The sequence below is a fragment of the Manis javanica genome, chromosome 2 (genome assembly GCF_040802235.1).
Source record: "Manis javanica isolate MJ-LG chromosome 2, MJ_LKY, whole genome shotgun sequence".
In the NCBI taxonomy this organism is placed as follows: Eukaryota; Metazoa; Chordata; class Mammalia; order Pholidota; family Manidae; genus Manis; species Manis javanica.
In genome coordinates, this window is record NC_133157.1 from 124136437 (window position 1) to 124161101 (window position 24665).

A 24665-nucleotide genomic window follows, 5' to 3' on the forward strand; every position below is an offset into this window, starting at 1 on the left:
AAGTTACTCTACAAGAAGATATGTCAAAGAAATAATCAATCTTCCCATGTTTTTTTCCTTCTGCTACCTCTATAGCTTTTCTTCTTCCTTCCTAATTACAACCCTTAAATAGAATTCGTGCCTCATATCAAATTCACCGAGTATCATAACTCCTCCAAGTGGTAAAGATACCTCAAGACAAATGCTGGGCATAGAAGCCACAGGGCGTAAATCTGCAAATAAGTAAAAAGCTAACCTTTTCAAACAATATTGCTTCTCTCTCACTTACCAACTTTACATTTCCCTGTATGGCCCCGGAAGATGACTGGTTAGCCAGAGATGGGTAAGATTCCTCAAGGGAGGAAAAACCTAAGACAGGCACAGTCACAGGGGGGCCATCAGGTGAGAAATTGGGGGATCAACAGAGGTGAGGCTTAGAACTTCACCCCCCCCCCTTTTTTGAGAGAAGTCTTCTGCATCCGTGGATGGTTTATTGCCCTTGTCTAGCTTGGATTAACACATAGTCTACAGGCACACACCTGATCATCTACATTTGCTCTCTTACAACACTAAACTATGTTTTCTACCTTTATCTTGCATCTACCTACCACTTCAGCATTTTATTTAAAAAAAGAATAATAATAATAATAATAAAGGGAGAAATGTGGGATTCACATATAAATCAAGTATAAAAATCAAACAAATATTCATATTTGACCTGATTGTTTATAGTTCATAATGAGTGATCAAAACCGAAAGTTTCTGTGATGACTGCCCTTGCACTGTTCACCATGTAAGAACTTATTCACTATGTTAAGAATTTGTTCACCATGTAAGAACTTGTTCGTTATGCTTAAGAAGATTGGAGACTGACGAGAATTAGGCTGGGGGTGGATTAATGATTGTGCATTGAGCATTGACTCCCCTATACAGAATTTTATTGTTGTTAACAACCATTTGATCAATAAATATGAGAGATGCCCTCTCAAAAAAAAAAATGTGTGCTTACAAACCTTCCCATCTAAAATGTCAATCTTTCAACTTGTAAAAGGGGGAGAGGGACCTGGATAATTGTAGGGGACTCTGGGAAGGGAGGTCGAGGTGGCATTGGTTGGTAGTGACAAGAAAACCGATGAGTGCACCTTGCTTGCTCTGTCTGTGTCACACCAGCATCCGCAGCAGTGCTGGGGGTCCCTTGAGGAAAGGGGGAGGTCAGGCTAGGGACTTGGCTACCTCTCTCCTCAGCCCCACTCACCCTCCTTGCTTGGCAGGTGGGCTTCTGTATAAGAATTTGTTGGAGGAAATGTGTTTGGCAAATTTAATGAAAAATTGAAAACAATTCATTTAAAGTATGATATAATAGAAAATGTTGGTATCAGGCTGATGACGATGTAGTAGAAATATTTTGAATGGAAAGGTATACATCATATTTATTTACACTGACACAATAAAGGCAAAAATTGAAGAGCAATGTGTGCTTACAAACCTTCCTATCTAAAATGTCAATCTTTCAACTTGTAAAAGGGGGAGAGGGACCTGGATAATTGTAGGGAACTCTGGGAAGGGAAGTCGAGGTGGCATTGGTTGGTAGTGACAAGAAAACCGATGAGTGCGTCTTGCTTGCTCCGTCTGTGTCACACCAGCTTATTTATTTTGAATGCTTTTATTATATCAGACAATGCATGTTAAACCAGAAAAATATGAAGGTATTACATTGATACTTGTGTGGGAAGAGGTAATCTGGGCATTTCTGAGGACTTTGTGTTTATAGTTATGTTTCTTCCAAGTATGTAGCTTTCAGCCTTTAGCTGTCCCTTCCTTGCTTGTGATTATTTATACTATTTTTACAAATGTAGCTATCATCAGAATCTTTTGCTATTGTCTTGTTCCCAAGTGAACATGAGAAAGAAGGAAGGAAGCCAAATGATTTTTCTAAGATTATTACACTAGTGGGGGAAGGAAGAAGGAGATAAGTGGGTTTTGGGAGTTGTGCGTTTTTTGATATGACATTTGTTTTAACATGAAATTACCTGGGTTATAGGAGATGGAAATGGAACTTGGCTGATGTGTGAAGGAGTATTGGATTACAGAAGATCTCCCAGAGGGCAATAAAAGTGACAGGAGATCTTGAGTTAGTTCTCACCAGGACCACCAGATGGGGATTGAGGCTCAGGGTATCTCCGTAACCCGGGATGCTCTTCCTGAATAAGCTTTTTTTTGGGGGGGTGCATGTAGATGTAACTTCTAGGTGTCCAAATTTAATTTCATCTCATGAAGAATGGACAAGTAAAATAAGTGGAATTTCAGGTTTTTTCGGGGCTGGTACATCTTCCTTTATTTTATTTGCGTGTTTGTTTTTAGTTGTGCTTTAGTGTTCTGCTTAACTCTGCTTATTTCTCCTCTGAGCACTGTATCTAGAGCATGGCAAAATAAATGAAGATTTTAACAGTGGTGCCTACTAAGATTTTACTGTTAAAATGATCTTTATTCTTGATATGTCTTAGTTCATGGTATGCTAAGAAAGTGATCACCAGTAGTTGAAACAATTGCTTTGGCGGTTTTGATACTTAGGGTCTCTCTTTGTTGAAAGATGAGATGGAGTTAAGCAACTCAAATCATACACATGAATAACTTACTCAGATTATTTCAGGGAAAAAACAAAAAGCATTATCTATACGAATAAATGAGCTGGAAATGAAGCCATGAGGAACTGAAACAGGCAGCAAGTTTGGGGCTGGCCACTCTGTCTCTGTTTTAGGCTGAAAGGTCCCTCTGATGCTGCTGCTGCTTTGCTGTGCTGTTTTCCTCTCCTTGCAGCTTTTTCTCAGCTTACTGGTAGTTTTTGCTTTCCCATTTTTTTCAGCTTGCCCCTGGTTGCCATGGCCTACTAAGCTCTTTACCTCATGATGCTTCATCTTAAAGTCCCATTACAAATTGACTCTCTCAGTTTATTTAGTTCAAATTCCAAAAAGAGGACTGATTGAATAAATTGTGTTAATGCATTAGAAAACTTTACAGCTGTGAAAAAAGTTGAGGTAGATCACGGATGTATTTGGGTCCAAACCCTGTTCAGTGGCACCACAATTGTAGCTGGAGATTGGTTACCATAGTGGGAGAATTTGCAGTATGGTGTTGGCATATGCCACAACCAAGGCTCACAGCTTCTACTACTCCCCTCTGACAACTGGTTGCTAAACCTTTATTGCTGCACCCCTGCAAAGATCTATAGGTATTGATAATGTGCATTCTCCAAGATGTACTTTTAAACGAAAAAGGGTAAGGTGCAGAATTATTTATAGACTGGTTCTAGTTTTTGAATAGAAAAGGGAAATTTAAATTTATGTGCATCTGCATGCATACATGCAGATTTTTGTGGAGTGTGGAGAATATTTTGGTAGGTAACAGTAGCTGCTTGTAGGAATGGGTTTTAGGTTTGGATGGTGGGGTGTGTCTGTGCAGATCAGAGTTCAGTTTTGGACACTTTGTCTATAGTTGATTATGAACATTTAAAGCAATACAATTCTTATATAATCATATTAATGTCAATACCATATAATCAATGATGTCAGTATCATTTAACCTCCACTAGTATGATGAGCTTTGTAGAAAGGAAATATAATCCTAATGTTGAAAGTGTCAAGATTAAATTAATTCACTTCCCACATATCAAAAATTTCCAGCCCTTTGTCTATTTCTTCATCTTGAACTGTGGTGTTTATCACTTTCTGTTTTGCTCATTCTGTGATGTCTGACAGTCCTCTCACCTTCTTTTTGGTGTTTTTCATATATAACCTAACCCTTTACTGTATCACTAAGAACATCTACTTTCTTCTTGAGGACACTTTGTGCTCCCTGTTCTAATGTAGGCTGGCTGCTGTCTAGGCAGCTATACAGTTGGCATCTGGATATGTCTAATTTTACTCTTCTGAGATTTAATGGGTTCTGCGTCTGCCCCTCTTTTTGATTCTGTTAAAGAAAAAATTATTCTGATATTTGTTAAAACAGTAAAGAAGATTTTATTCAGGACTATTGCTATAAGTGTCAAGACTGTTGGAATAGGAGAGAGAGATTGGGCTCAACACCAAGTACTATAAGGATAAGTGGGATTTATAACCAAGAAGCAGAGTGAAGGATTCACTGGATGGAAAATTGCTAAGAGGACAGACATCAAGAGGGTAGGGAAGATCCTTCTAAACCAACTTAACAGGATTCTTGGTAAAAGCAGGCCACGGTGGTCAAATATCAAAGGTAGGGGATGATAAATCTGCTGACATAAGGGATATTAGCTCTCAAGGGTCTGGGGGACTCATGCTAAACTGACTTAGCAGGATTCTTGCTATAGCTGGGCTGAGGAGGCCAAAGACAGAATGAGGCCCAGTGGAGAGGAGCCTGACTAAAGTTTGGAAAAGGTGAGAGTCTTTGTTAATTTTTTCTGTTGTTTTGTTTTTCTGTGATACATTCTCAAATTCCTTTTGTTCTATTATTATTATTATTATTATTATTATTATTAATGACTAACATTTAATAGGTGTTTGATCTTTAATTAAACAAGTTTGCGAATTTCCACCACCATACCTACAAAGATCAGTCTGTTTTAATGAATATTGATGTCTTCATATAATGGCAAAACCTTTGTTCTCTGGCTACTGAATTGCTAGGCAGTGATTATCGGAAAACATGATACACACTAAACAAATTCATGATTTTTCAGGATTCTAAATTCTGATGAAGGATGTAGGTCAGTAGTTGATATTGTGTGATTGTAATCATATCAAGAGAGAATGTAATAAACAAGTTATTTTAATCATTCAGAATTAAAGCACAAATGTTGCCAAATTTTGTTTTTGTTTTTAAATTTTTTATTAAGGTATAATTGATATACACTCTTATGAAGGTTTCACATGAAAAAACAATGTGGTTACTACTACACTTACCCATATTATGAAGTCCCCACCCATACCCCAATGCAGTCACTGTCAATCAGTACAGCAAGATGCCACAGATTCACTATGTGCTTTCTCTGTGCTACACTGTTCTCCCCGTGATCCCCCACACCATGTGTATGAAACATAATACCTCTCAATCCCCTTCTCCCTCCCTCCCCACCTGACCTTCCACACCCCTCCCCTTTGGTCACCAGTAGTTCCTTCTTGGAGTCTCTGAGTCTGCTGCTATTTTGTTCCTTCAGTTTTGCTTCATTTTTATACTCCACAAATGACATTTGTCTTTCTCTACCTGGCTTTTTTCACTGAGCATAATGTCCTCAAGCTCCATCCATGTTGTTGCAAATGGTAAGATATTTTCTTTCTTATGGCCAAATACTATTCCATTGTGTATATGTACCACATCTTCTTTATCCTTCATCTACTGATGGACACTTAGGTTGCTTCCATTTCTTGGCTATTGTAAATAGTGCTGTGCTAAACATAGGAGTGCATATATCTTTTTCAAACTGGGCTGCTACATTCTTAGGGTTAATTCCTAGGAGTGGAATTCCTGGGTCAAATGGTATTTCTATTTTTAGTTTTTTGAGGAACCTCCAAATTGCTTTCCACAATGGTTGAACTAGTTTACCTTCCCTCCAGCAATGTAGGAGGGTTCCCCTTTCTCCACAACCTCACCAACATTGGTTGTTGTTTGTCTTTTGGATGTTGGCCATCCTAACTGGTGTGAGGTGATATCTCATTGTGGTTTTAATTTGCATTTCTCTGATGATTAGCGATGTGGAGCATTTTTTCATGTGCCTGTTGGCTGTCTGAATTTCTTCTTTGGAGAAGTGTCTGTTCAGCTCCTCTGCCTTTTTTTTTGTGCTTATTCACTTTTTTTTTTGATATCATTAATGTACAATTACTTGAACAACATTATGGTTATTAGACTCCCCCCATTATCAAGTCCCTCACACATACCCCATTACAGTTATTGTCCATCAGCATAGTAAGTTGCTATAGAATCATTACTTGTCTTCTCTGTATATACTGCCTTTCCCGTGTCCCTCCACCCCCACATGGTGTGCTAATCGTAATGCCCCATTTTCCCCCTTAGCCCTCCCTTCCCACCCACCCACCCCAGTCCCTTTTCCTTTGGTAACTGTTAGTCAATTCTTGGGTTCTGTGAGTCTGCTGCTGTATTATTTCTTCAGTTTTCTCTGTTTTTATACTCCATAGATGAGTGAAATCATTTGGTACTTGACTTTCTCCACCTGGCTTATTTCACTAAGCATAATACCCTGTAGCTCGATCCATGTTGTTGCAAATGGTAGGATTTGTTTTTTTCTTCATATGGCTGAATAATACTCCATTGTGTATATGTACCACATCTTCTTTATCCATTCATCTCCTGATGGACACTTAGGTTGCTTCTATTTCTTGGCTATTGTAAATAGTGCTGCGATAAACGTAGGAGTGCATGTGTCTTTTTCAAACTGGGCTGCTGCATTCTTAGGGTAAATTCCTAGGAGTGGAATTCCTGGGTCAAATGCTATTTCTATTTTGAGTTTTTTGAGAAACCTCCATACTGCTTTCCACAATGGTTGAACTAGTTTACATTCCCACCAACAGTGTAGGAGGGTTCCCCTTTCTCCACATTCTTGCCAGCATTTGTTGTTCTTTGTCTTTTGGATGTTGGCCATCCTAACTGGTGTGAGGTGATATCTCATTGTGGTTTTAATTTGCATTTCTCTGATGATTAGTGATGTGGAGCATCTTTTCATGTGCCTGTTGGCTGTCTGAATTTCTTCTTTGGAGAAGTGTCTGTTCAGCTCCTCTACCCATTTTTTAATTGGCTTATTTGCTTTTTGTTTGTTGAGGTGCGTGAGCTCTTTATATAATTTGGATGTCAACCCCTTATCAGACACATCATTTATGAATATATTCACCCATACTGTAGGATGCCTTTTTGTTCTACTGATGGTATCCTGTGTTGTAAAGAAGCTTTTTAGTTTGATATAGTCGCACTGGTTCATTTTTGCCTTTGTTTCCCTTGCCCAGGGAGATATGTTCATGAAGAGGTTGCTCATGTTCATGTCCAAGAGATTTTTGCCTATATTTTTTTTCTAAGAGTTTTATGGTTTTGTGATTTACATTAGGGTATTTGATCCATTTTGAATTTACTTTTGTGTATGGGGTTAGACAGCAATCCAGTTTCATTCTCTTACATGTAGCTGTCCAGTTTTGCCAACACCAGCTGTTGAAGATGCTGTCATTTCCCCATTGTATATCCATGGCTCCTTTATCATATATTAATTGAGCATATATGCTTGGGTTTATATCTAGACTCTATTCTGTTCCACTGGTCTAGGGTCTGTTATGGCAGTACCAAATTGTCCTAAATACTGTGGCTTTGTAGTACAGCTTGAAGTCAGGGAGCATAATTCCCCATGCTTTATTCTTCCTTCTCAGGTTTGCGTTGGCTATTCCGGGTTTTTTGTCATTGCATATGAATTTTAGAACTACTTGATCTAGTTCATTGAAGAATGCTGTAGATATTTTGATAGGGATTGCATTAAATCTGTAGATTGCTTTAGGCAGGATGGCCATTTTGACAATATTAATTCTTTCTAGCCGAGAGCATGGGATGAATTTCCATTTATTAGTGTTCTCTAAAGAGTGTCCCATAGTTTTCAGGGTAATGGTCTTTCACTTCCTTGGTTAGGTTTATTCCTAAGTATTTTATTCTTTTTGATGGAGTTGTGAATGAAATTGTTTTCCTGATTTCTCTTTCTCCTAGTTCATCATTAGTGTATAGGAATGCAACAGATTTCTGTGTATTAATTTTGTATCCTGCTACTTTGCTGAATTCATATGTTAGATCTAGTAGTTTTGGAGTGGATTCTTCAGGGTTGTTCATGTCCAATATCATGTCTTCTGCAAAGAGGGACAGTTTGACTTCTTCCTTGCCTATCTGGATGCCTTTTATTTATTTGTGTTGTCTGATTGCCATGGCTTAGACCTCCAGAACTATGTTGAATAAAAGTGGGAGAGTGGGCATCCTTGTCTTGTTCCTAGACTTAAAGGAATAGCTTTCAGCTTCTCACTGTTAAGTATAATGTAGGCTGTGCGTTTGTCATATATGGCCTTTATTATGTTTAGGTACTTACCCTCTATACCCATTTTGATGAGAGTTTTTTTATCATGAATGGATGTTGAATTTTGTGAAATGCTTCTTCAGCATCTGTGGAGATGACCATGTGGTTTTTGTCCTTCTTTGTGTTGATGTGGTGGATGTTGATGGATTTTCGAATGTTGTACCATCCTTGCATCCCTGAGATGAATCCCACCTGATCATGATGTATGATCTTTTTGATGTATTTTTTAATTCAGTTGGCTAATACTTTGTTGAGTATTTTTGTGTCTATGTTCATCAGGGATATTGGTCTGTAATTTTCTTTTTTTGAGGTATCTTTGCCTGGTTTTGATATTAAAGTGTTGATGCCCTCATAGAATGAGTTTGGAAGTATTCCCTCTTCTTCTACTCTTTGGAAAACTCTAAGGAGAATGGGTATTAGGTCTTCACTAAATGTTTGATAAAATTTAGGAGTGAAGCCATCTGGTTCAGGGATTTTGTTCTTGGGTAGGTTTTTGATTACCAGTTCAATTTTGTTGCTGGTAATTGGTCTGTTCATATTTTCTGTTTCTTCCTTGGTCGGCCTTGGAAGGTTGTATTTTTCTAGAAAGTTGTCCATTTCTTTTAGGTTATCCAGTTTGTTGGCATATAGTTTTTCATAGTATTGTGTAATAATTCTCTGTATTTCTGTGGTATCCGTAGTGATTTTTCCTTTCTCATTTTTGATTCTGTTCATGTGAATAGACTCTTTTTTTTCTTGATAAGTCTCGCTTGGGATTTATGTATTGTGTTTATTTTCTTGAAGAACTAGCTCTTGTTTTCATTGATTCTTTCTATTGTTTTATTCTTCTTGATTTTATTTCTTTATGCTCTAATCTTTATTATGTCCCTCCTTTTACTGTCTTTGGGCTTCATTTGTTCTTCTTTTTCTAGTTTCATTAATTGTGAATTTAAATTGCTCATATGGGATTGTTCTTCTTTCTTGAGTTAGGCCTGTATTGCAATTCACCTTCCTCTTAGCATGACCTTCGCTTCATCCCACAGATTTTGCAGTATTGAATTATTGTTGTCATTTGTCTCCATATATTGCTTGATCTCTGTCTTCATTTGGTCATTGATCCATTGGGTATTTAGGAGCATGTTGTGAAGCCTCCATGTGTTTGTGGGATTTTTCATTTATTTCTAATTTCATAACTTTGTGGTCTGAGAAGCTGGTTGGTACAATTTCAATCTTTTTCAATTTACTGAGGCTCTTCTTGTGGCCTAGTATGTGATCTATTCTTGAAAATGTTCCATGTGCACTTTAGAATGTGTATTCTTCTTTTGGGTGTAGAGTTCTGTAGATGTCTGTTAGGTCCATCCATCTAATGTGTTGTTCAATGCCTCCGTGTCCTTACTTAATTTTTTGCCTGGTGGATCTATCCTTTGGAGTGAGTGGTGTGTTGAAGTCTCCTAGAATGAATGCACTGCATTCTATTTCCCCTTTTAATTCTGTTAGTGTTTGTTTCATGTATGTAGCTGCTTCTGTATTGGGTGCATAGGTTTTTATAATCATTATATCTTCTTGTTGGATTGACCTGTTTATCATTATATAATGTCCTTCTTTGTCTCTTGTTACTTTCTTTGTTTTGAAGTCTATTTTGTTTGATACAAGTACTGCACCTACCCTTTTTTCTCTCTATTAGTTGCCTGAAATATCTTTTTCCATCCCTTCACTTTTAGTCTGTGTATGTCTTTGGGTTTAAAGTGAATCCCTTGTAGGGAGCATATAGATGGGTCTTGTTTTTTTATCCATTCATTGACTCTATATCTTTTGATTGGTTCATTCAGTCCATTTACATTTAGGGTGATTATTGATAGATATGTACTTATTGCCATTCCAGACTTTAGATTCTTGGTTACCAAAGGTTCAAGGTTAACTTCCTTACTATCTAAGAGTCTCACTTAACTAACTTAATATGCTATTACAAACACAATCTAAAGTTCTTTTCTTTTTCTCCTCCTTTTTCTTCCTCTTCCATTGTTTGTATATTAGGTATCATATTCTGTACTCTTTGTCTATCCCTTGATTGCTTTGGGGATAATTGATTTAATTTTGCATTTGCTTAGTAATTAGCTGTTCTACTTTCTTTGCTGTGGTTTTATTACCTCTTGTGGCAGCTATTAAGCCTTAGGAATACCTCCATCTATAGAAGTTCCTCCAAAATAGTCTGTAGAGATGGTTTTTGGGAGGTAAATTCTCTCAGTTTTTGCTTATCTGAAAATTGTTTAATCCCTCCTTCAAATTTAAATGATAATCTTGCTGGATAAAGTAATCTTGGTTCCCTGCCCTTCTGCTTCATTGCATTAAATACTTTTTGCCACTCCCTTCTGGCCCTGTAAGGTTTCTGCTGAGAAGTCTGATGTTAGCCCGATGGGCTTTCCTTTGTATGTGATCTTATTTCTCTTTCTGGCTGTTTTTAGCAGTCTGTCCTTATCCTTGATCTTTGCCATTTTAATTACTGTATGTGTTGGTTTTGTCTTCCTTGGTCCCCTTGTGTTGGTAGATATGTGGATCTCCATGGCCTGAGAGAGTATCTCCTTCCCCAGATTGGGGAAGTATTCAGCAATTACCTCCTCAAAGACACTTTCCATCCCTTTCTCTGTCTCTTCTTTTTCTTGTACCCCTATAATGCAAATATTGTTATGTTTGGTTTGGTCACACAGTTCTCTCTTTATTGTTTCATTCTTAAAGATCCTTTTTCTCTGTGTGCCTTAGTTTCTTTTTATTCCTTTTCTCTAGTTTATGTTTCGTTTATCATCTTCTCCACCATGTCTAATCTGCTTTTAATACCATGCGTTGTGCTCTTCAAGGACTGGATCTCCTTCTGGAATTCATTCCTGAGTTCTTGAATATCTTTCTGTTCCTCCATGAGCATGTTAATGATTTTTATTTTGACCTCCCTTTCAGGAAGCATGATGAGGTCCATGTCATCTTACTCAGGAGTTATATTAATTTTACTCTGAACCAGGTTCCTTTGGCATTTCATATTTGTGTGTGGCACTCTCTAGTGTCGAGAAGCTCTATTCTCTGGAGCTGCTGAGCCCCTGAAGCAATGTCCAGGGTCACAGGGGAGCAGTATTGGTGCCTGGAGTGGGGAAAGATCTTTTTCCTGCTTCCCAGCTGCTATGACTGTCTCCACTGCCTGAACCAGTTGGCTGAGTGCAGATGTATAAGCTTTTGTCCCAGAGCAGCCGGATATGGATCCCTGTTTTCCAGAAGCGCCTGGAATCTCAATCTCTCCAGGAATTCTGCCTGTCTTAGTTTTCCTACCCCATATTCATGAGAGTATCATGAAAGCACCATAAAATGTAGATTTGTTCTCCCTGAGCAGGTCTCCAGAGTTAGGTATTCAGCAGTCCCAGGCTTCGGCTCCCTCCCCGCTCAGTTTCTCTTCCTCCCACTGGTGAGCTGGTCTGGGGGAAGGGCTTGGGTCCCTCCGGGCCACAGGTTTGGTACATTACCCTTTTCCTTGAGCTCTGCTCTTTTCTCCAGGTGTATGCAGTCTGGCGCAGTCCTCTTTCCTGTTGCTCTTTCAGGTTTAGTTGTATCAATTATATTTTCATATTATATGCAGTTTTAGGAGGAAGCTTCTGTCTCACTTCTCACACCACCATCTTTAATCCCTTCCTCTTTCAAATTCTTTTTAAAAGAAACATTGCATATGCAGTAAACTTTGGATCACCGTATTAGCTTCATGTGGTTGCTATAACAAGTGATTACATAACTTGGTGGTATTAAAGAACATGTATTCATTCTCTTAGTTCTGGAGGCCAGGAGTCCCGAATCAGTTTCCTTGGGCTAAAGTCAAAGTGTCAACACTGCTGGTTCCTTCTGGAGCCACTTGGGGAGAATCCTTTTCCTTGCATCTTCTATGTTTTGGCTGTTGTCTCCTCTCCTTGGTTCATGATCCTTTCCTCACATTATTCCAACTGCTTTCTTCTGTTGTTGCATCTCCTATTTTCTCCTTTGACCAATTTGATAAGGTGGTGTGTGACTACATTGGGCCTACCTGCATGATTGAGAATAATACCTCCATCTCATCATCATGATTGATTCTTAATCATATTAGCAAATTCCTTTTGCCATATAGGGTGCATTCACAGGTTCCAGAGATTGGATGTGGATATTTTGTGGGGGGCATTCTTTAGCTTGCTATACTTTGTAGTATCTGAAATTTTTTGTTGTTGTTGTATATCTTTTTTTCCCCCTCATGTCCTAAGTGTACCTAATTAATTAATTGATAATCTGGTTTGGTATAGAATTCCAAGTTAATGTAATATTTTTTTCTCAGAACTTTGAAAATAGAGCTCCATCATCTTCTAGCTGATAAGAAGTTTGATGGCAGTCTGATTCTCATTCCTTGGGATATGACTTGAAAATTTTCCCTTTCTCTGAATTTCTGAGATCTTCTGCTTACATTAAATTTTAACAACTGGATTAAGTGGAGTGTGTGTGTGTGTGCCTAATGTTTATAAAGCATGTCTCTAACATGGCTGTTACGTTTAGAAAGTAGTTTCCAAATTGTAGGTCCCTACCCATTTAAAAGAAAAAAGAAAGAAGCAAAGAAAAGAAGTAGGAAAGAATAAGTAGAATAGGAAACTCACAGAGCCATCCTACAGTAGTTAAACATACTGTTTCATGAAACAGTTATTTTCTTTGTATATGTGGTGTGTTAAAATTTTCTAGAACCTGCCAGAATTTAAATGTATTCACTTAGTGTCTGAAACAGAGGCTGAAGTTTTCACATAAAAATTATGTGTAGATAAAAAATGTATTGAGAAGAACATTTCTCCTTTAATGTTTAATTATTTAGCTTTAATGTGTAATGTTTTACATAAAAATTTTCTTTGTTGCTCCAAGTTTTTTAAAAGTAGTAAGAATGTGGCTAATTTTGTAGTATAAGAGGATGAAGGCATATTCTGAAGTTGCTTGTTTAAAGCGCCTGTTTGTTATTAGATGGAATGCTGGGTGTAGGCTGGTGTGGTTCATACTTGGGACCTAGCCTGAAAGACATGTTTTTACCCTCAATAAATAACATCTTTGTTTGAAGATCAGTCCCATGTAACCACAGCAAGGTCTTTTTTTCTCCCTCAGAATGTATCTCAAACGGTTTCTTTCTTGTGCTTATTTCATAAATAGTTTTAACCAAAGCTGCCTTCTGCCTTGCTCTTGCAGTTTGTTGCAGAATGTGTGAGGTACCACCTAACACTCTTGGTGTGCCTGAAAACTGTGATATAGTAATGAAAGCTTGGAATAGATAAGTTTACTCTATGAGGACTGAAGCTGTTGTTAGTGCCCAAGGCCAGATTGATTATCTAACAAAGGGTAAAGTACTTCTTAAATTTAAATAGTTGATTTATGTATATTTAACATTCATCTGTCAAAATATATATTAGGGAAAATAGTCTACTGTCAGTTTTTTTTTTTTTTGTTATTGGATTGAATGTGACATTTAATACTTTGGATGAATTGCTCATTACTGTTTGAGGTTAACTTAGTGATACTAAGTTATAACACCTGCTTTTAAAAAATGTAATTCAGGAGGATACTTGATTTTGAAAACATTGTTATGTTTAAATGAAACCAGAGGTCTTTTAAACATATTTTAATTCTCAGTTTATAAAATGCTTCTTAAAATGCTATAGTTGTCATTTTCTTTTGTAAATATGTGCCCAGAAATGTTTCCCTGTATTCTTTAGTATTAAACCCAAATGTTTTTTAATTCTTATTGTTTTAAATGTGCCTCTTACACTTTGAAACATTGTTATAATAAATGTAAAGTCAATAAAAGTAATTTAATTTAATTTGGTTTGGATAATGTAATAGGTTTTTTAAAATTTGATAATGACATGTGATTTAAGTACTAAGTGACACAGCTGTCGTTGTTTATTTACTAGGTGCCTGAAAATTTGCGCAGGCTTGCACACAGACAGACAGCTGTTGAGACCTTCGTGGTTGATGTTTTAGCACAAACTTTCTGTTCTTGCAATGGAATTTCTAAATAAACAATCAGAATGAAAGCAAAGGGAGTATACTAATATAAATTTTAATTAACTTCTCAACTTTAGATCAGACAGTAGAAACATAAAGTAACTATAGCGAATTCTGCATAAGGATACTATTTGTTACTCTAAAGATGATTGCCTCACAAGGGTGATTATTAAATAGTGTCTCTAAACTCAGTGTTGGGGAAAACTGGCATTTCTATTTAGTCTTTTCAAAGAAGCAGGTTTGGCTGTTTTTTATAAAATTAGTTTGACTTTAACTTCACTCTCTTTTTGAAGAAAAGAATTCAGCAGTAATATAGAATTTTCTCCCTGTGCAGAAATACAAGGATAAGAAATTTCTAAATGAATTTAAAGATTCAAAACTTTATTTTATTTGATTTAGAATTGTCAACTATTCTAATCATGTTAACATATACTATCTTTCCCCCATATAATTAGGATACAGTTTCATTCAATTTCCTGTAATACCTCTATTATATTGTTAGGTTTTCCTTTCTGGAAATCTCTAGACTGGAGATGATCCATGTGAAGCTTTATATCTTACAGTTTGCCACAGTGACATTTTCTTGGGGTACTTGGTATCTTTAGTTTCCAGTTCCATACCATTTCTAGTTCTTGCCATTATACTTTTAAACTTCTTCCTGTTAAGTTGGAAATAGACTTGAGACTCCTAGGACCAGCAGCAGGAATAAAAGGCTAGTATGAAGTATATTTTGCATTATACACATTATATAATACAAAGAAAGCACTCATCCGTTGAATATGGCCTAATCACCATAGAAATTTATGCTTAGCTTTTCTGATAATGGAAATGAAATTTAATGGTTAGTTTAAGTTAAACTTCTTTAATTTGCTTTCCCTACCCTTCTGTAGAAGTGTGAGAGTAGAGCTAATTATCCTAGACTTTAATGGTCCTAGTTTCCCATGAAAATCTGTATTTTTGTTACATTATTGAACCATTCTATTATTTACTCATATTTCCCCAAAGAATAGCATATTGACACTTTGTAGTCTGAGAAAAGCAATGATGTAAACGTTTTTCCCCAAGTAAACTTTAAAAAATTTACAAATTGTCATTTTGCTTTTACAATTATTAAACACCCTTGTACTTGTTTGATTATCTCATTGGTATAATCTGTAGAGGTGGAATTATTGGGGAAAAGATATGCTGTTTTCAGGTTTTTAATATATATTAATCAAACTGCCCTCCAGAAAGATATTTTTTTTCAGTGTATGGTCTGTTTTAATTTTTAAAAAATGAGGTACATACAGCAAAATGCACAAATCTCAGTGTACAGGTTGATGAATTTTGACACGTGTATACACTCATGTAGCCATCACCCACAGCAAGATACCAAACATTCTCACAATTCTTCACCACCTATTTCACCTGTCTTCCCACACTCCTCCCCTATGCGAACCACCAGTCTGTTCTCTGTGTTTATGAGTCTATTTCTGTTGCATTTATTGTCTGTGTGTTCTGTTTTTTGGTTCCACATAAAAGTGAAATCAAATGGTATTTGTGTTTGTCTGACTTATTTCACTTAGCATAATACCCTCTAGGACCATCCACATTGCTATAAATGAAGATTTCATTCTTTTTTTTTTTTTAAGTGTCCAGTGGTATTAAGTTCAGGTTTTATTTTAAAGCTTATAATCTCATCAAGTTTAAATCACATCAGGTGTCTGTATAAGGCTCAGAGCCTCAGGACTCTCCATTTTCACCTACTTCCAGCCACACTACAGATTTTGCTCCTTCTGACTCTTTCCTCAAAACCACCAGGACAGAGCAATCTGAGTCAGGCTGCCCTTGTGACCATCTTTTATAATACACTAACATTTCAACATATTTTTGTTGGTTTTCACATTAATTGACTGTCATTTTGAAAAATAAAATATTAATGCTTAGTAAGGGTTGTGTTGTGGTCAGGCTGCTTGCCAGACCAGGACCTTTTATCAACACTTCCCCAGTTCCTCCTGCATATATGACTTGTGTGACTTTGGGCAGGACCCTTCCCTTATTTAGGACTCACTTGTCATCTGTCAGTGACTGAGTCAAGCTAGGAATCTCTGGAAGGACTTCAGCCACTGATGACATTCTGTCACACCCTTCTAGCTCCCAGGCACCTCCCTCAGCACCAGGAGAAAGGAGCCTGGAGGGAAGCTGTCCAGGCTCTTGGAGTCTGGCCTAAACCTGTTTGATTTTTTTGTTTGCTTTTTAAACTTCTAATTCAATTTTTTTTTTGAGAGGGCATCTCTCATATTTATTGATCAAATGGTTGTTAACAACAATAAAATTCAGTATAGGGGGGTCAATGCTCAATGTACAATCATTAATCCATCTCAAGCCTAACTCTCGTCAGTCTCTAATCTTCTGAAGCATAATAAACAAGTTCTTACATGGTGAACGAATTCTTACATAGTGAATAAATTCTTACATGGTGAACAGTACAAGGGCAGTCATCACAGAAACTTTCGGTTTTGATCACGCATTATGAACTATAAACAATCAGGTCAAATATGAATATTCGTTTGATTTTTATACTTGATTTATATGTTGATCCCACATTTCTCCCTTTATTATTATTATTATTTTTATTTTTAATAAAATGCTGAAGTGGTAGGTAGATGCAAGATAAAGGTAGAAAACATAGTTTAGTGAAGTAAGAGAGCAATTGTAGATGATCAGGTGTGTGCCTGTAGACTATGTGTTAATCCAAGCTAGACAAGGGCAATAAACCATCCACGGATGCAGAAGATTTCTCTCAAAGCAGGGGGGATGAGGTTCTGAGCCTCACCTCTGTTGATCCCCAATTTCTCACCTGATGGCCCCCCTGCAACTGTGCCTGTCTTAGGTTGTTCCTCCCTTGAGGAATCTTACTCGTCTCTGGCTAACCAGTCATATTCTGGGGCCATACAGGGAAATGTAAAGTTGGTAAGTGAGAGAGAAGCCATATTGTTTGCAAAGGTTAGCTTTTTACTTCTTTGCAGATTTACACCCTGTGGCTTCTATGCCCAGCACTTGTCTCGAGGTATCTTTACCACCTGGAGGAATTATGATACTCGGTAACTTTGATATGAGGCACTAATTCTATTTAAGGGTTGTAATTCGGAAGGAAGAAGAAAAGCTATAGAGGTAGCATATGGAAGAAAACATGGGAGGATTGATTATTTCTTTGACATATCTTGTAGAGTACCTTAAGTGTGTATAGGTTTTAAACTACTAACTAATTTGCACACACATATTAACATAATAGGAATACGGTGACATAAACAAAGCAAATCTATAATTACCATCCATCTCCAGTGAAGTCAAGAAAACCATTTAGGCACCCTAGGCATTTGTGAAAATTTGTCTATGATATGATGGATATTGTCCAACTGTACTTGAACAGTCTGAGAAAAATCAGACAAATTAAAGCAGCCCATTTCTGGGATCTGTTCACATCCCATATGTTTTTTTAACCGTAGATAGTCTATAGTCATAAGATTTTGGAGTGCTACAACTTGCACCCCTCCCAACTCCTGGTTGAGTTTCAACAGTACAGATCCGGTCAAATTCGTTGTCTCACTGTATGCACATGCCAGCCTAGACATCTCCCTCCTCATTCCAATGGCAAGTCCAGGAAACGGTGGGGTGGACGCAGCCACAACCGCAGCATCGCCCAGATCCCTGTGGAGGCTTTTTGATGATCATCCCCTGGCATGCGTCCTCCAGAGAGTGCTGATGCCGGAAGCTCCTCCTCATATCGTATCTTAGTTCATTTTCTGGGTATCCAAGCTAGGCCTTGATCTTCTGCATAGAAACAAACAGACCCTTTGCCCACACTTTGACATGCCCTCCATACCACTGTGCAGAACTCATTGGAGGTCAGCACACAGGAATTGCTTTTCTTTTCTTTTCTTTTTTTTTTTTATTAAGAGAAAGGAATCTTATCAGAAAAGAGTATCTCCATAGCTGATCATCTGACACCCTTTAAGTGATCAACATTAAGGATATTTAAAGCATGCGTTGATCTTTGATTTACCAATAGTTTTATCCTATCAAGGAGTAATCCAACTTTTCTTTCTTTCTTTCTTTCTTTTTTTTTTAATCTTTAATCTACACTTACATGAAGAGTACTATGTTTACTATGCTCTCCCCTATATCAGGTCCCCCCTAACAACCACATTACGGTTACTGTCCATCAGCTTAGCAAAATGTTGTAGAATCCCTACTTGTCCTCTCTGTGTTGTGCAGCCCACCCTCCCCTTTCTCCCTCCCCCGCACGCATGCTAATCTTAATACCCCCCATCTTCTTCCCCCCCCTTATCCCTCCCTGCCCACCCATCCTCCCCAGTTCCTTTCCTTTTGGTACCTGTTAGTCCATTTTTGAGTTCTGTAATTCTGCTGCTGTTTTGTTCCTTCAGTTTTTCCTTTGTTCTTATACTCCTCAGATGAGTGAAATCATTTGGTATTTCTCTTTCTCCACTTGGCTTATTTCACTGAGCATAATACTCTCCAGCTCCATCCATGTTGCTGCAAATGGTTGGATTTTTCCACTTCTTATGGCTGAGTAGTATTCCCTTGTGTATATGTACTACATCTTTATCCATTCATCTACCAATGGACATTTAGGTTATTTCCAATTCTTGGCTATTGTAAATAGTGCTGCGATAAACATAGGGGTGCATCTGTCTTTCTCAAACTTGATTGCTGTGTTCTTAGGGTAAATTCCTAGGAGTGGAATTCCTGGGTCAAATGGTAGGTCTGTTTTGAGCCTTTTGATGAACCTCCAAACTGCTTTCCACAATGGTTGAACTAATTTACATTCCCACCAGCAGTGTAGGAGGGTTCCCCTTTCTCCACAGCCTCACCAACATTTGTTGTTGTTTGTCTTTTGGATGGCAGCTATCCTTACTGGTGTGAGGTGATACCTCATTGTAGTTTTAATTTGCATTTCTCTGATAATTAGCGATGTGGAGCATCTTTTCATGTGTCTCTTGGCCATCTGTATTTCTTTTTTAGAGAACTGTCTGTTCAGTTCCTCTGCCCATTTTTTAATTGGGTTATTTGTTTTTTGTTTGTTGAGGCATGTGAGCTCTTTATATATTCTAGACGTCAAGCCTTTATCGGATCTGTCATTTTCAAATATATTCTCCCATACTGTAGGGTTCCTTTTTGTTCTATTGATGGTGTCTTTCACTGTACAGAAGCTTTTCAGCTTAATGTAGTCCCACTTGTTCATTTTTGCTGTTGTTGTCCTTGCCTGGGGAGATATGTTCAAGAAGAGGTCACTCATGTTTATGTCTAAGAGGTTTTTGCCTATGTTTTTTTCCAAGAGTTTAAGGATTCATGACTTACATTCAGGTCTTTGATCCATTTTGTGTTTACCTTTGTATATGGGGTTAGACAATGGTCCAGTTTCATTCTCCTACATGTAGCTGTCCAGTTTTGCCAACACCATCTGTTGAAAAGACTGTCATTTTGCCATTGTATGTCCATGGCTCCTTTCTCAAATATTAATTGACCATATTTGTTTGGGTTAATGTCTGGAGTCTCTAATCTGTTCCACTGGTCAGTGGCTCTGTTCTTGTGCCAGTACCAAATTGTCTTGATTACTATGGCTTTGTAGTAGAGCTTGAAGTTGGGGAGTGAGATCCCCCCTACTTTATTCTTCTTTCTCAGGATTGCTTTAGCTATTCGGGATCTTTGGTGTTTACATATGAATTTTTGAATTATTTGTTCCAATTCATTGAAGAATGTTGCTGGTAATTTGAGAGGGATTGCATCAAATCTGTATATTGCTTTGGGCAGGATGGCCATTTTGACGATATTAATTCTTCCTAGCCATGAGCATGGGATGAGTTTCCATTTATTAGTGTCCCCTTTAATTTCTCTTAAGAGTGACTTGTAGTTTTCAGAGCATAAGTCTTTCACTTCTTTGGCTAGGTTTATTCCTAGGTATTTTATTCTTTTTGATGCAATGGTGAATGGAATTGTTTTCCTGATTTCTCTTTCTATTGAATCATTGTTAGTGTATAGGAAAGCTACAGATTTCTGTGTGTTAATTTTGTATCCTGCAACTTTGCTGTATTCCAATATCAGTTCTAGTAGTTTTGGAGTGGAGTCTTTAGGGTTTTTGATGTACAATATCATGTCATCTGCAAATAGTGACAGTTTGACTTCTTCTTTACCAATCTGGATTCCTTGTATTTCTTTGTTTTGTCTGATTGCCATGGCTAGGATATCCAGTACTATGTTAAATAACAGTGGGGAGAGTGGGCATCCCTGTCTGGTTCCTGATCTCAGAGAAATGCTTTCAGCTTCTTGCTGTTCAGTATAATGCTGGCTGTGGGTTTATCGTATATGACCTTTATTATGTTGAGGTACTTGCCCTCTATTCCCATTTTGCTGAGAGTTTTTATCATGAATGGATGTTGAATTTTGTCGAATGCTTTTTCAGCATCTATGGAGATGATCATGTGGTTTTAGTCTTTCTTTTTGTTGATGTGATGGATGATGTTGATGGATTTTCGAATGTTGTACCTTCCTTGCATCCCTGGGATGAATCCCACTTGGTCATGGTGTATGATCACTTTTGATATACTGTTGAATTCTGTTTGCTAATATTTTATTGAGTATTTTTGTATCTACATTCATCAGGGATATTGGTCTGTAATTTTCTTTTTTGGTGGGGTCTTTGCCTGGTTTTGGTATTAGGGTGATGTTGGCCTCATAGAATGAGTTTGGGAGTATTCTCTCTTCTTCTATTTTTTGGAACACTTTAAGGAGAATGGTATTATGTCTTCTCTGTGTGTCTGATAAAATTCCGAGGTGAATCTGTCTGGCCCCGGGGTTTTGTTCTTGGGTAGTTTTTTGATTACCATTTCAATTTCTTTGCTCGTAATTCGTTTGTTTAACTTTTGTCTTTCTTCCTTGGTCAGTCTTGGGGGGTTGTATTTTTCTAGGAAGTTGTCCATTTCTTCTAGGTTTTCCGGCTTGTTGGCATATAGGTTTTCATAGTAATCTTTAATAATTCTTTGTATTTCTGTGGAGTCTGTTGTGATTTTTCCACTCTCATTTCTGATTATGTTGATTTGTGTTGATTCCCTTTTTCTCTTAATAAGTTTATCTAGAGGCTTATCTATTTTATTTTCTCAAAGAACCAGCTCTTGGTTTTGTTGATTTTTGCTATTGTTTTATGCTTCTCAATTTTGTTTATTTCTTCTCTGATCTTTATTTTGTCCCTCCTTCTGCTGACTTTAGGCCTCATTTGTTCTTCTTTTTCCAGTTTCGATAACTGTGATGTTAGACTAATAATTTGGGATTGTTCTTTCTTCTTCAAGTGTGCCTGGATCGCTATATGCTTTCCTCTTAAGACTGCTTTCACTGCGACCCACAGAAGTTGGGGCTTTGTGTTGTTGTTGTCATTTGTTTCTATATATTCCTTGATCTCTATTTTAATTTGTTCGTTGATCCATTGATTATTTAGGAGCATGTTGTTAAGCCTCTATGTGTTTGTGAGCCTTTTTGTTTTCTTTGTAGAATTTATTTCTAGTTTTATACCTTTGTGGTCTGAAAAGTTGGTTGGTAGAATTTCAATGTTTTGGAATTTACTGAGGCTCTTTTTGTGGGCTAGTATGTGGTCTATTCTGGAGAATGTTCCATGTGCACTTGAGAAGAATGTATATCCTGTTGCTTTTGGAAGTAGAGTTCTATAGATGTCTATTAGGTCCATCTGTTCTAGTGTTTTGTTCAGTGCCTGTGTGTTCTTACTTATTTTCTGCCTGGTGGATCTATCCTTTGGGGTGAGTGGTGTGTTGAAGTCTCCTACGATGAATGCATTGCAGTCTATTTCCCTCTTTAGTTCTGTTAGTATTTGCTTCACATATGCTGGTGCTCCTGTATTGGGTGCATATATATTTAGAATGGTTATATCCTCTTGTTGGATTGAGCCCTTTATCATTATGTAGTATCCTTCTTTATCTCTTGTTACTTTCTTTGTTTTGAAGTCTATTTTGTCTGATATTAATACTGCAACCCCTGCTTTCTTCTCACTGTTGTTTGCCTGAAATATGTTTTTCCATCCCTTGACTTTTAGTCTATGCTTATCTTTGGGTTTAAGGTGAGTTTCTTGTAAGCAGCATATAGATGGGTCTTGCTTTTTTATCCATTCTATTACTCTGTGTCTTTTGATTGGTGCATTAAGTCCATTTACATTTAGGGTGACTATTGAGAGATATGTACTTATTGCCATTGCAGGCTTTAGATTCGTGGTTACCAAAGGTTCAAGGTTAGCTTCTTTAGTATCTTACTGCCTAACTTAGCTCGCTTATTGAGCTGTTACATACACTGTCTGGAGATTCTTTTCTTCTCTCCCTTCTTATTCCTCCTCCTCCATTCTTCACATGTTGTGTGTTTTGTTCTGTGCTCTTTTTAGGAGTGCTCCCATCTAGAGCAGTCCCTGTAGGATGCCCTGTAGAGGTGGTTTGTGGGAAGCAAACTCCCTCAGCTTTTGCTTGTCTGGGAATTGTTTAATCCCTCCATCATATTTAAATGATAATCGTGCTGGATACAGTATCCTTGGTTCAAGGCCCTTCTGTTTCATTGCATTAAGTATATCATGCCATTCTCTTCTGGCCTGTAGGGTTTCTGTCGAGAAGTCTGATGTTAGCGTGATGCGTTTTCCTTTATAGGTGACCTTTTTCTCTCTAGCTGCCTTTAAAACTCTTTCCTTGTCCTTGATCCTTGCCATTTTAATTACTATGTGTCTTTGTGTTGTCCTCCTTGGATCCTTTCTGTTGGGGGTTCTGTGTAATTCCATGGTCTGTTCGATTATTTCCTCCCCCAGTTTGGGCAAGTTTTCAGCAATTATTTCTTCAAAGAGACTTTCTATCCCTTTTCCTCTTTCTTCTTCTGGTACCCCTATAATACGAATATTATTTCTTTTGGCTTGGTCACATAGTTCTCTTAGTGTTGTTTCATTCCTGGAGATCCTTTTATCTCTCTCTATGTCAGCTTCTATACGTTCCTGTTCTCTGGCTTCTATTCCTTCAATGGCCTCTTGCATTTCATCCATTCTGCTTATAAATCCTTCCAGGGATTGTTTCACTTCTGTGATCTCCTTCCTGACATCTGTGATCTCCCTCCAAACTTCATCCCGTTGCTCTTGCATTTTTGTCTGCATCTCATCCCATTGCTCTTGCATTTTTCTCTGCATCTCTGTCAGCATGTTCATGATTTTTATTTTGAATTCTTTTTCAGGAGGACTGGTTAGGTCTGTCTCCTTCTCAGGTGTTGTCTCTGTGATCTTTGTTTCCTGTAGTTTTGCCTTTTCATGGTGATAGAGATAGTTTGCAGACCTGGTACGAGTGACCGCTGGAAGAGCTTCCCTTCTTGTTGGTTTGTGGCCTTCCTCTCCTGGGAGAATAGCGACCGCTAGTGGCTTATGCTTGTCAGCTGTGCGCAGACAGGGCTTTTGCTCCCTGCCCGTTTGCTATGGAGTTTATCTCCGCTGTACCTGTGGGCGTGGCCTGGCTGGGGCTGCTCCTCCAAAGTGGTGGAGCCCCGTTGGAGGGGGAGCAGCTGTGAGGCTATTCATCTCCGTAAGGTGCCTCTGTGCTCCCTGTTGCCCAGGGTGTTAGAGTGCCCAGAGATACCCAGATTCCCTGCCTCTGGTCTAAGTGTCCTGTCCTGCCCCTTTAGGTCTTCCAAAAAGCACTCTCCAAACCAAAACAACAACAGCAACAATGAGAGAGGGAACAGAAAAAAAAAAAAAGGAAAAAACACGCGATTTTTTTTTTTCCTCAGGCTCCGGTCTTAGGCACCGCTCACTGGTCCTGCTGCCCTGCCTCCCTAGCACCGGGGTCCCTGTCCCTTCAAGGCTTCCAAAAAGCACCCGCCCACCGGTCCCGCAGGGAAAAACGCACGATATTCTTTGTCTTCAGGCGCCGGTCCCAGGCACCCGCTCTCCGGTCCTGCTCCTCTGCTTCCCTAGCACCGGGCTCCCTGTCCCTTTAAGGCTTCCAAAAAGCACTCGCCAAAAAGAACAAAAAAAAAAGAAGGAAGACGCGTGATTTCCTCCAATCTCAGGCGCCAGTCTCAGGCACCCGCCCACTGGTCCCACAGGGAAAAACGCGCGATATTCTTTGTCTTCAGGTGCCCGTCCCACGCACCCGCTCACCGGTCCTGCTGCTCTGCCTCCCTAGCACCAGGGTCCCTGTCCCTTTAAGGCTTCCAAAAATCACTCGCCAAGAAGAGAAAAAAAAAGGGGAAAAACGCGCGATTTCCTCCATCCTCAGGTGCCGGTCTAAGGCACCTGTCCTCCGGTCCCGCAGGGAAAAACACGGGATGTTCTTTGTCCTCAGGCGCCGGTCCCAGGCACCTGCTCACTGGTACCACCGCCCTGCCTCCCTAGCACCAGTGTCCCTGTCCCTTTAAGGCTTCCAAAAAGCACTCGCCAAAAAGAGAAAAAAAAGGGGAAAAACGCGCGATTTCCTCTGTCCTCAGGCGCTGGTCTCAGGCACCCACCCACCGGGTCCCGTAGGGAAAAACACGTGATAATCTTTGTCCTCAGGCGCCGGTCCCAGAC

At 38.5% G+C, this 24665-nt stretch overlaps 1 protein-coding gene across 11 annotated transcripts in view; it reads left to right on the plus strand.

Moving 5' to 3' along the window:
- Positions 1 to 24665, plus strand: part of USP6NL (USP6 N-terminal like) — a 317648-nt gene that overhangs the window by 184512 nt on the left and 108471 nt on the right. Inside the window, exon 1 of one of the 11 annotated variants that reach the window (XM_073229322.1) lies at positions 12883 to 13408. The exons of the other annotated variants lie outside the window; for them this stretch is intronic. Within the exon in view, the coding sequence (XP_073085423.1) occupies positions 13354 to 13408 (55 nt within the window). The 5' untranslated portion in view covers positions 12883 to 13353. Of the gene's footprint in view, positions 1 to 12882; positions 13409 to 24665 lie in introns of those variants that run through there. 11 annotated transcript variants of the gene reach the window in all.